Here is a 12,775-nt window from a genome sequence, read left to right on the forward strand (position 1 = left end):
CAGGGAAATCTTCATTTGAATGAAAGTGTTAAACACTGATGACTAGAAAAAGATATGTCTATATTAATCAAACCAACAAGCGTAAGTAGCTTCAATATCAGATATCAATTCAGTACTGAGTATTTCTCTGATCACATGATTCCGAAATTCACTCTATTTCTGAGAATTCATGTAAGCATGCAATTTCTGTCAAGCAAATAAACAGAGCTCAGACACAAAGCAATCTTGGCAATGCCACTTGGAGGCAGAGATACCTCATAATTATACACATAGACATGCATATATCTTTATAGACAAAGACATCTCACAGTTTTCCAGCTAGAGTTTTAAGAGGCCTTTTCTGTTTTCTTCTTTCTTCTTCTTCACTCTCAGGAATTAAAGTTACCTAGAGCGCAGGTAGATCATTTACATCTCAAAGGCACACGAAGAGAAACACCCATTCCTTCCAGAAAGCCAACTTCCCCTAAGGGCATATGCAAAAACCAGTTTCAGAATGTCAAAAGATTCCTATTTTGGCCATTTTCAGGTACTATTTTTACTTTCTAAATAGCCAGTTCAGTTTAAACAAATAACAGTAATAACAATACACACCATCCACTGTATATTAAAACATTTGTTGTGGTTCAGTCGCTAAATCGCGTCCGATTCTTTGTGACCCCATGGACTGGAGCACGCCAGGCTTCCCTGTCCTTCACCATCTCCTGGAGTTTGCTCAAACTCATGTTCATTGAGTTGATAATACCATCCAAACATCTCTGTCACCTCTTTCTTCTCCTGCCCTCATTCTTTCCCAGCACCATGAATACATATGTCTCACTTTCAGAGAAACAGGAATCCACATGTAAGTTAACCTTTGCTCAGCACCTGTGGCCGTTCTTAAAATAAAAAGCAATGGCCAGGGATTTCCCTGGTGCTCCAGTGGCAAAGACTCCTCACTCCCAGTGCAGGGGGGTGCCCAGGTTCAATCCCTGGTCAGGGAACTAGATCCTGCATGTTGCAACTAAGACTCGGCACAGCAAGTCAAAAAAAAAAAACAAAAAAGGGCAATCGGATTTCCCAGGTGGCTCAGTGGATAAGAATCTGCCTGCCACCAACATCAAACACAGGCTTGATGCTTGATCTGGGAAGATCGCACAGGCTGGGGAGCAAGTAAGCCGGTGCACCAGAACTACTGAGCTGGTTTTCCAGAGTCTGGGAGCCGCAAATACAGACGCCCATATGCCCTAGGGCCCCTGTTCTGCCAGGAGAGAAGCCAGTGGCGTGAGAAGCCCGGGCACCACATCTAGAGGGCAGCCCCTACTTGTCTCAACTGGAGAGAGCCCGGGCAGCAAAGGAAGACCCAGCACAGCCATAAATGCATAAAGTTTTAAAAGAAATGTTCTTAAAAATTAAAAAAAAAAAAGGCATGCCCAGCCCAGAGGTGCGTCCACTGCCTTACTGCCTAACTTCACTTTCCCCATCGTCATGGTGGCCAGAATCTCCAGGACAGCCTGAGGGTGTCTAGGGGTTCTCTGTACTCTGGGCAGTGCCCAGCCCTCATGGACAGCCACCACAGGACCCCAGTACTAGCGGATGGCACCCTGGGGTCCCCCCTCAGCCCTGGCTTTCAAGACCCGCGTCAGTGGATGACCACAGAGGGATTACACCGGTAATCTGCCAGCCCCCGTCCTAATTTCCCAGCATTTTGGTGCTCGTGGGCATTTCCTCAGTCCCCTGGGGGCTCCGCCATTAGTTGGACTGCACACAGAAGCCTAGCTTTAAGACCGAAGGAAGAGCCGGGGTCAGTGACAGAGACATCAGCGGTTCATGGAAGGGGGAGCTTACCTGTCTGAAGCAGGGTCCCGGGACAACAGACACCCGCACTGTACGCGTGCAGCGCAGGCAGGACAGGGCGGCCGCCTCCGCCCCGGGGCAGGGCGGGCGCGGTGGGGGTGGGGATTGGGGGAGATCGGCCCTTACAGGGGGACTGACACCTGGTCTGCTCCGGGGTTACCAGGGCAACCAGCAGATGGCCACGCCCCTCAAGGCCCACTTGATGAGCCATCCAGGTGGAGATTTCTGATCTCAACGTGAGAACAATCTGGGGCAGGTGTGTAGGGAGGTCAGTCATATGAGTCCGGTAGCAGAGATTCAAAAGGAAGTAACTATTCAACTGGTGGGTCACTCCTAACGTGTGCTGGGCTTCATTGTGAGTAGAATGAAGCGCACATTCAAGGCTGGAATAAGACAGACCCAGTCTGAGGGTCTCATGTAAAACATACTGACTAGTTGATGGCACCAAATTGTATAACTGACACTAGCTAAGCAAGGAGAGGCTTCCCATGTGGTTCAATGGGAAAGAATCGACCTACCAGTGCAGGAGACCTGGGTTTAATCCCTGCATCAGGAAGATCCCCTGGAGAAGGAAAATGGCAACCCACTCCAGTATTCTTGCCTGGAGAATCCCATGGACAGAGGAGCCTGGTGGGCTACAGTCCATGGGGTCACAAAGAGTCAGATACAACTGAGCAGCTAAACAAGAAGAAGAAGCGAGGAGAACTGAAATGTTCTCATCAGGAAAAAAAAGAAAAGAAAAGATAAAATATGTGAGGTGATGACTGTGTTAATTAATGAGAAAAATCATTTCACAAAGTATACATATATTAATTCACCACAATGTATATGGTAAATATCTAATTTTATACATCAATTATACCTCAACAAAAGCTGAATTAAAAAAAAAATGTTCATGAGCTCTCAGAAGAGAAATCCTTTCCCCACTTTTCCAGTAAAATCGAAAAGTTTCAAGACCCTGAAAGAGAATTGGTCCTGTCTGGTGTATTGACAGCAGAAGTGCCTGCAAAATTCTTTCTGTGCTACGGCATGCTGTGGGGACCAAAAAAGATCACTGCTTTCCGAGAATGAGAGGAATAAATGATCACAGACAGGACCGTGGGATTTAAAGAAATGCTGTCAATCACTGAGGAATGAGAATCACGAAGCAACAGTTTTTGGATCCCATCAGTCAAGCTATGGACATCTCTGCAGTTGACCCCACCTGGGGGTGACCTCAGGGGTCATCTCCCCTAGACTCACCCAGCCCTGTGAGGATACCCTGCCAGAAGAGGGCTCAGAAACCACTGGTCCTGGTGTATCAGGACTTTGGGGATGACAAGGGACTAGATGTGCTTTCAAAGGAGGGGACAGACTTTTCTGGGGCGGAGGGGGTTGAATTCAAATGTATTTTTCTGAATTTTTAAAACTGAGATATACTTGACCTATAACCTAGTCAGTGTACTGAAAAGCAGAGACATCGCTTTGCTGACAAAGATCTGTATAGCCAAGGCTATGGTTTTTTCAGTAGTCATGTATGGATGTGAGAACTGGACCATAAGGAAGGCTGAATGCCAAAGAATTGATGCTTTCAAATTGTAGTGCTAGAGAAGACTCTTGAGGGTCCCTTGGACAGCAAGAAGATCAAACCAGTCAATCCTAAAGGAAATCAATCCTTAATATTCGTTAAAAGGAATGATGCTGAAGCTGAAGCTGTTGCCAAGAGCTGACTCAGTGGAGAAGAGATGCTGGGAAAGATCAAGGGCAGGAGGAGAGGGGAGCAACAGAGGACAAGATGGTTGGATGGCATCACTGACTCAAGGGACATGAGTTTGAGCAAGCTCTGGGAGACAGAGGAGGGTAAGGAAGCCTGCTGTGCTGCAGTCCATGGGGGCAAAGGCTTAGACATGACTGACCAACTGAACATCACAATCTATTCACTTCCGGGTGTCCACAGAATGCTTTGATATTTGTACCTGTTACAGAACGATCACCACAATAGGTCTAGTTACCATCTGTCACCGTGGAATTACTAATTTTCTTACAACGCAAGCATTTAAGACCCACCGTCTTAGTACATACAACACAGAATGGGTAACTGTTGTGACCAGGCTGTAGGTCACATTCCCAAAACTTTTTCATTTTACAACTGGAAGTTTGTACCTTTTCATCATCTTCACCGTTTCATCCACTAATCCTTTTTTATTTTCCACAGTATACAATGTCTAGCATAGTCCCTGGGACATCAAGGTACTTATTTAATGTTTGTTGAATGAATCATGAACCTACTTCTTACTTAAAAACCCCAAGTCTATGGAAGGGCGATAGCAAACCCCACCCCTGCGTTCGCTGAGCTGGTCTCTCTTTGACCACCAACTGAATCATCTGTCCCCACTTGCCAGCCACCTCGATGTTTATTCCCCGCGCCCCTTCTCCAGAGCCTCTTTCCTAAAACCTCCCATGTCGGGGAGGGAAAGCCCAGGTTCCATTCGAGCCGGCATCCTCCTGCCAACTTAAGACAGCCTTCACTGTCGGCCAGACCTCCTAACCCTCACCCCCAGGAGGCCTCTGTAATCCTGTCTCACGTCCTGCGTCCCTTTGGCCCCATTTTTCTCCTGTTTCTTCCCTGCCCCTAGGCAGGTGCCACCTCCCTTTCTAACCCTGCTCCAAGTCTCTCGGTCCTTTGAGGTGATTTTCGTCCTGCTGAGCCTCCACGCACGATGTTGGAGGAGCAGAGCAGGAAAATGCCCTTTTCTGTCCCAGATGAGTCAGTGACCCTGTCCTCGATGTGTATGTGTGGTGTGTTCGTGTGTGCTTGTGTGAACTGCTTTTCCTTTAGCTGCAGATACACGAGCCCATGGTGGAAAAGTTGGCATCGTCTGTGTTCTTTTTCTTGTCTACTTTCCCTTAGAAAGAAACCTTTATTCAAAAGTGTAAGCAAGCATTAGGGTCTGTTCTGTTGCGATTTTACTCACCAGCTCACTGTGACGGAGCCATGTTTGTGAGCCGAGGATGGGGTGTGAATTGAAGAGGTGGGCGCGAGCAGAGTGGCTGGACAGGCTGGAGTGCAGGTGCCCACCTCATCCTGTGCTGGGCCCTCGGTGGCTCCTCTCTGGCACAGCGAAGGGCTGAAATTTACACAGATGTGGACAATTATGCCCTTGGAACTTGAAATTTGGTTTCCAAAGCCATTTCTCCCAGTGTCTACACAGATGCCATTTGGATGAGAGTTTAGAATGTTTGAGAGTTCCGAAAATGGTTTCCTCTACCCCTTACCAGAGCCCTTTCACATTCACAGCATTTAGAAAGAGAACCAGGCACTCTGACAGCTTTGGGCAGGACTGGCAGATCCGCTGCCCGGCCTCGCTGGGTGGCCCACGTCCTTTTTTGCCTCACGTCCTCCTCTTCCAAGAGCAGAGCCCGTGCAGCTGGTCCCCCTGCGGCCACGTGGCCATAAACCATGTGCAGCTGCTGTTCCCTCCACCTGGACTCAGGAGTGGGAACAGGAGTGCCCTGAAGGAGCCTTTGCCATCAGTTGACACTGGGCTTCCAAATGGCTCAGTGGGTAAAGAATCTACCTGACAGTGCAGGAGACGCAGGGTGGGAAGATGCCCTGCAAGAGGGCATGGCAACTCACCCCAGTATTCCTGCCTAGAGAATCCCATGGACAGAGGAGCCTGGTGGGCTACAGTCCATGGGGTCGCAAAGAGTCAGACATGACTGAGCAGACAGCAGAGCTCTAAGGATAGAGAGGCTATGAGTTCAGTGGCCAAGAATAAAGAGACAGCTCTTCCCAGAGTTCTGTCTGGCAACCCCTGGCAGAGCAGCTTTAAGAAACTGAAAGCCTGGTCCTGGTTGAGATCAGACAGGCGTTGATGGATGCTAGACCCCAGAGAGTGATGCAAGCTCAGACTTCCACCCCTCGGGCTGCTTCTCTTTCACCCAATAAACCCAAGCACACACCTGGGAACTGATCCCCTAAAATGCCTCTGTTAAGCTTGGCTCCCCAAATTCCACAATGAAATTCCTCCCTGGTGCTTGATTGAGGAGGTAGAGAAAAGGTGAAGGAATTGGGAGTGACTGGGGCACTCACTGACATGGCCAAGTTCGTGTGCTGCCCATCCGGATCTCCCAGGAGACTAAGAGGAAGTAGGTGGGACTTCCCTGCTGGTCTAGTGCTGAAGACCCTATGCTTCTACTGCAAGAGGCTCAGGTTCAATCCGTGGCCAGGGAACTCAGATCCCACATGTTGCCTGTGCGTGCATGTGTGCTAAGCCACTTCAGTCATTTCCAACACTTTCCAACCCTATGGACTATAGCCTGCCAGATTCCTCTGTCCAAGGGATTCTTCAGGCAAGAACACTGGAGTGGGTTGTCATTCCAGAGGATCTTCCTGACCGAGGGATGGAACCCAAGTCTCCTGCATTGCAGGAGATTAAGTGATTCTTAATCACTGAGCCACTGGGAAAGCCAATCATGAGTGTGGTGCAGCCAAAAAAAAAAAAGAAGGAGAAGAAAAAGGAGGCAATTCCTCTGTGGAATGTGTGTGGAGCTGGCATGCATTTTCCATCATCCGGGTTCAAATGTGGAATCTATGGCAGCCAGAAAAGTGAATACAAAGGTGCTTGTGTGTGTCCACTTCCAGTTCCTTTGTTTTTGCAAGAGTGTCCATAGCTCTCCTGGGATTCTCGGAGAAGTCTGTAGGCCAAACCAGGTTCAGAACTGTCACCCCGTGTCCTCCATGGTTTCACATCCCCTGTCCGCATGAGAGCACTGGTCCAGCAGCAGAGGGTGAACCCCAACTGTGGCCAAATTTCCTGAATAAGGAATCTGGTATCCACAACCTTGATTCCCTCCTGACAATCCCTTGCAGATGGATTCTTTACTGTCTGAGCCACCAGGGAAGCTCAAGAATACTGGAGTGGGTAGCCTATCCCTTCTCCAGCGGATCTTCCCAACCCAGGCATCCAACCAGGGTCTCCCGCCTTGCAGGCGGATTCTCTATCAGCTGAGCTACCAGGAAAGTCCACTCAGTTCTTTACTACAATATTTGCAAAGAATGACTAAGTCATTTTCTTTTCTCATGCGATAACTTTTCAAAGTCCCTCTACATGATGTAGAGCAGCGGCCCCCAAACTTTTTGGCACCAGTTTCGTGGAAGACGGGTTTTACACAGACTGGTGGGGAGGTGGTTTGGGGATGATTCAAGCACAGTACATTTATTGTGCACTTTATTTCTATCATTACTAAATTAGCCCCGCCTCAGATCATCAGGCATTAGACCCTGGAGGTTGGGGCCCCCTGGGGTAGAGAGTCTTCATCCAGGTGAGGAGTGCACCAATAGTCACTGTCTTCCCTATCTCCCTGACACTCTCTTGCTGTTGCTGTTCACTCACTGAGTTGTGTCCGACTCTGTGACCCCGTGGGCTGCAGCACTCCCAGCTTCCCTGTCCTTCGCTACCTCCCAGAGCTCGCTCAAACTCATATCCATTGAGTTGGCGATGCCATCCAACCATCTCATCCTCTGTCGTCCCCTTCTCCTCCTGCCTTCAATCTTTCCCAGCATCAGGGTCTTTCCAGTGAGTCAGTTCTTCGCATCAGGAGGCCAAAGAACTGGCGCTTCAGCTTCAGCATCAGTCCATCCAGTGAATATTCAGGGTTGATTTCCCCTAGGATGGACTAGTTTGATCTTGCTATCTAAGGGACTCGCAAGAGTCTTCTCCAGCACCACAGTTCAAAAGCATCAGTTTTTTGGTGCTCAGCCTTTTTTTGGTCCAACTCTCACATCCGTTCAGGTCTACTGGATGGCACATTTTAGGTTATCATCCAGGAGAAAGGCTAAAAGGACGACGATGGGGCCATTCCTGGCCACCAGGGGGCGTCAAGTGAACCCCTACACACTGACCTCTTCCTCACACCTTCTACCTGCGACACTGGCCTCATACTGGAGCTCTCTCCTAGCTGACCTAGCTAATGTGATGATGGGATACAATGCTTTGAAGCAGGAAGATGACCAGTTATGGTTAAAGAACCACCTGAAAGGAAAAGCTCTGTCCTTGTTTCTAGACTGCAGTTTCACCCAGAGTCTCACTGCGGTTTTGCAGTCCAATCTTCTCATGTTCCTTTCATGTAGACTGGCCCATGTGATATTTAATTCTCCAGTTTCTCTCCATATGAATTTAAGGCACCATCCAATCATCGTGGGATTAAATAAAAAATAAAAAAAAACCCTGCTGAATCTCCACCAGGATTGTCAGGAACAGCTCCATCCTTATCCTCCCTTCTCTCCACAGCTTCGAAACGTGGCAGCAAACCTCTGTGTGGACAGCAAGCACGGAGCCACGGGGACCGAGCTAAGGCTGGACGTGTGTGTCAAGGATGGTTCTGAGAGGACCTGGTCTCATGAGCAGGTGCATCCTGGGACTGGGGGCGGGGGGCTGGTACAGGCAGGGGACAGTGTGGGAATAGGTCTCTAGAGGGGCCTGGGAGGTCACCTAGCTCTGCGGTCAAGGGAACCCCTTCTCGGCTTCCGCTTCCTCTCAGGGCAGTCCTGGTCATCCATTGAGATCAGGTATTAGCACGGGCTTTAAAGAAAGGATGCTGGCAGTTCACGGCGGTGTGGTCATGCTGCCAGTAGAGGTGCAGTCTCTGGTCAAGGAGCTAAGATCCCACATGCCACATGGTGTCAAAAAAAGAAAAGAATAGAAAGCGTGGTAGAGAGATGGTGATTGGGACCCTAGTGTTCTGCTTCCTTTCCCAGGATGATCGCTTTCAAACCATGAAAAGTTTGTAGGGTGTTTATACAACTCTCCCGAGCAGATTTCATGGTTTCATGGAAGGACTCTTGGTGATTCTGTCAGTTTTTGTGACTTTCTCTAATCTTATCTCCCCTCTGGCTGCTTGAAAAGTTTACTTTACATGCACCTGTCATTGTAGCAGCAAGCTGTGATCTTCCACACAAAGGATAACTCAGAGGCAGGAACACCCCAGCGTGGACCACATGGGTGCTTTAAGACTTGTTGTTGTTCAGTCACTCAGTTGTGTCCGACCCAACCCCATGGACTGTAGCCCGCCAGGCTCCTCTGTCCGTGGGCGTCTCCAGGCAAGAATACTGGAGTGGGTTGCCATGTCCTCCTCCAGAGGATCTTCCTGACCCAAGGGTCACACCTGCATCTCCTGCTTGGGCAGGCAGATTCCTTACCGCTGAGTCACCGAGCAAGCAGGGAAGCCATGCTTTAAGACTGTTTACTGCTTGTGCTTGAAAACAACATTCTGGAGCAACTCAGTTTATTAATTGAGGTGTGGTTCCCGACCACCTCTGAAACGTGACAGTCCTGGTAAGGGGCTTCCCTCACCCCGAGTCACCCGTAAAAGAGGAAAGACAGGGGAAGAATTGTGCCTGCCCCTTTTTATTGTTTTAAATTATAAAACCTTTCAAACAGGAAAGTATAAGAAATTAAACCGCACACCCTCATGTACTCATCACACAGACTGAAGGAGTACGTCTTGTAACTAACAAACGCTAAGTTAGTAGAAGCCCCCACCTCGCCCAGCCTGGGATCTCCAAGAGTTATTGGGTGTGATGAGGCTGGACGTGTCGGCCTTCCCCTCTCCCCACCATGCACCTGCTCCTGCCCTGCCCCGGCACAGAGCAGCCAATTTAGGAAAACAGTTGCACTCAGCCAAGTTCAGAGCACAGCCCAGAATCAACTCCATCAATCCCTAAACCAGGGACTTTGCTGAGGGGAGCTTCCCCGGGGGGCTCAGTGGTGAAGAATCCACCTCCCAATGCATGAAACTCCAGAGACCCAGGTTCCATCCCGGATGCAGAAGGTTCTCCAGGGAAGGGAATGGCAACCCTCTCCAGTATCCTTGCCTGGAGAATCCCACGGACAGAGGAGCCTGGCGGGCTACAGTCCATGGGGTCGCCAAAGGGTCGGACACAAGTGAGCACACATGCTCGCAAATACACCCTGCATCTATGGACAGTATCAGATGGGTTTGAAGGAAGGCCCTGCAGCTTGCGGCTCACTGGCAGTGGTGCCATCAGTAGAAACTGACTTGCCTTCTTTATCCTCTGCGTGTGTTAGTTGCTCAGTCGTATCTGACTCTTGGCGACCCCACGGACTGTAGCCCTCCAGGCTCCACTGTCCATCGAAGTTTTCAGGCAAGAATGCTGGAGTGGGTAGCCATTCCCTTCTCCAGGGGATCTTTATCTTCTGTGACCAGGGCAGGGGACAGTGTCCACCCGTTTCCTCCATGAAGCAATTCTGACTGCAGACTGGGAGCAAGAGAGAAGGCTTCACGGCCGCTCGGTGAGGCTGGCGTCTAGAGGAGAAAATGACATTTTTAAACAGGAAAAGAAGGATGCCGGAAGGAAAGTCTGTCTCTGTTGAGTTCAGTTCCTCTCTACTGCCTCTGTTCAGCCCAACCAGGAGACACGCCTGTCCAGCTGGTTGATCTGAAGGACGCAGACATACCTGAATGACCGAATCAGGTTTAGCATCTCTATCCCAGGGAATGTGCTGGAGTGGAATATGCTCTGGGCTGCAAACTTTATCTGATGGGTGAAAATAAATATAAGTAAAGCCAGCTTTATTGCATACTCAGTCCTACCCTTGTCGTTTAGCCACTAAGTCATGTCTGACCTTTTTGCAACCCCACAGACTGTAGCCCACCACGCTCCTCTGTCCATGGGATATCCTAGGCAAGAATAGTAGGGTGGGCTCCCATTTCCTTCCCCAGGGGATCGTCCCTACCCCGGGATGGAACCCCCGTCTCCTGCATTGGCAGGTGGATTCTTTACTACTGAGCCACCAGGGCCAGGCAAAGCTGCAAAACCCTGTGGCATGTAATTCAAGAAATAGTCACCAGAGGGCAGCACTAGATAAGCAGACAGCTATCTAAGAGGCACCAAAGACCACTTAACAAAGATCTTTTTCTTTTTTAAAATTTTAATTGGAGGCTAATTACTTTACAGGATTGTGGTGGTTTTTGGCATACATTGACATGAATAAGCCATGGGTGTACTTGTGTCCCCCATCCTGAAGCCCTCTCCCACCTCCCTCCCCATCCCATCCCTCAGGATTGTCCCAGCTCTTTAAAACGATTCCCCATAGTCTCTGAAAACAAGGCAATCAAACAAGGTTGACAGGAGGTGAAAGTCAATCTTATCTGAAACATGTATCACTGTATATTGATGTGGAGGTTCAAACATCACAAACTGCCTTTTTTCCAGTAATTAACTCTTCGTTTTATTCGATTTATACTCATATATATTTATTACTCAATGAAGGAAGATCCCCTGGAGAAGGGAATGGCACCCCACTCCAGCATTCTTGCCTGGAGCATCCCATGGACAGAGGAGCCTGGAAGGCTACAGTCCATGCGGTCACCAAGAGTCAGACATGACTTAGCGACTGAACAGACTTTGTGCTTTTGTGTAATACAATACAGGCTCAGGCAACATTGTGCACGCCACATTAACATCAAAACCAAGGAGTATAACTTATATATCATTATGAACCTGTTTCAAAGTATCACTTCAAAGAAGAAAGTGGAGAAACTAACAGCAATGTACTTCAAGAGTGAGGACTTTGAGGCTGAAAACAACTCGAGGTACTATGCAGGGAACCTGAATAAAATCTGAATATTTCTTGTTAGTGAGGAGCAGCCCAAAGGTTTCCAAACCTTCAGGTACCTGCATGATGTGTGCCTGTTTCTGCTTTGACATGACCGCACAGGATTGCAGGTCTCAGAAATGAGACCAGTCAGTGCCTGCTTGGTTCCGTGTGACAATTAGGATAAGTTATGCATCAGGAGAGAGCATTTCAAAGACCCTGGAGAGGGCTTTCCTGGTGGTCTAGTGGTTAAGAATCCACCTGCCAATGCCGGAGATGTGGGTTCAATCCCTGGTCGGGGAAGATACCCTGGAGAAGGAAATGGCAACCCATTTCAGCGATCTTGCCTGGAGAATCCCATGGACAGAGGAGCCTGGCAGGCTACAGTCCATGGGATCAAAAATGAATGGGACAGGGCTTAGTGACTAAGCAACAATGAGAGAAAAGGAAACAGTAAGAAAGTAAAGAGAAACCACTGTCTATGGAAGCACACACAAGCCTGGACTCTTGCAGTGTGGCTGCGGTCAGCCCACCCACTTCTGCAGGCCAACTGGGTAATGAAAGACAAGGTAACGACAACAATGCCTTTCAGCTCTGGCTTCTACAGGTATAAAATCAGGAAAAGTGACAAAGTGGAAAATGGATAAACCAGTCACAGCCACCGGTACCTGCACTGCTTACGGTACCAAGATTTGTGACATTTAAATAACATAAAATTTAATCCATGACAGGTTTATAGGCCAGGACATTGTTATTCTAATAATAGGTAACTGAGCTGAGAATCATTGAAATTGAAAGCTCAAAAAAAATGAATTATTGGTGATATTTCTGTATTAATAATTAGACACAAACAAAACAAATTTATTTGAGAAACCGAAAAGACTAATTATAATTAGTTCCTCTTGACAGTTATTCCAGTGCACTTTCTGTTATATGATGCACTTCCTGCTTCGTTTTCATTTATGTGATAGAAATTTTACTGGACATGAATTACGTGTCATGAATTGTTTTGGGTGCTGGAAACACAAAGATGAAGATGTGGCTCCTGCCATCTGGGGTCTCACCGACCAGTGAAGGTTACAGAAACATAAACGGACAAGCATGATGAAATGAGGTGGGGGTGGGAGGGAAGGAGAGGTTCAGAGAGATGGCTTCTTAGGTGAGCTGGCTGCTTGGTGAATGTGGGCCTTCCAGCCAGAGGGCCTCCCATGAACAAAGCCATAGACGGGAAAGTACATACCACCTGATTAGAGCAAGGAACTGCAGTTTTTTACATTGAGGTCTAACTGACATACAGTAAGATTTGTTTCATTTACACAACATGGCGGCTCAACGTTCGCATC

At 48.4% G+C, this 12,775-nt stretch overlaps 1 protein-coding gene across 1 annotated transcript in view; it reads left to right on the forward strand.

Moving 5' to 3' along the window:
- The window catches only part of GALNTL6 (polypeptide N-acetylgalactosaminyltransferase like 6), a 1,453,898-nt gene that overhangs the window by 1,413,619 nt on the left and 27,504 nt on the right, over positions 1 to 12,775 (forward strand). The window contains exon 10 of the mRNA XM_052644952.1: positions 8,106 to 8,222. Within this exon, the coding sequence (XP_052500912.1) occupies positions 8,106 to 8,222 (117 nt within the window). The remainder of the gene's footprint in view (positions 1 to 8,105; positions 8,223 to 12,775) is intronic.

The sequence above is a fragment of the Budorcas taxicolor genome, chromosome 8 (genome assembly GCF_023091745.1).
Source record: "Budorcas taxicolor isolate Tak-1 chromosome 8, Takin1.1, whole genome shotgun sequence".
Lineage (NCBI taxonomy): Eukaryota > Metazoa > Chordata > Mammalia > Artiodactyla > Bovidae > Budorcas > Budorcas taxicolor.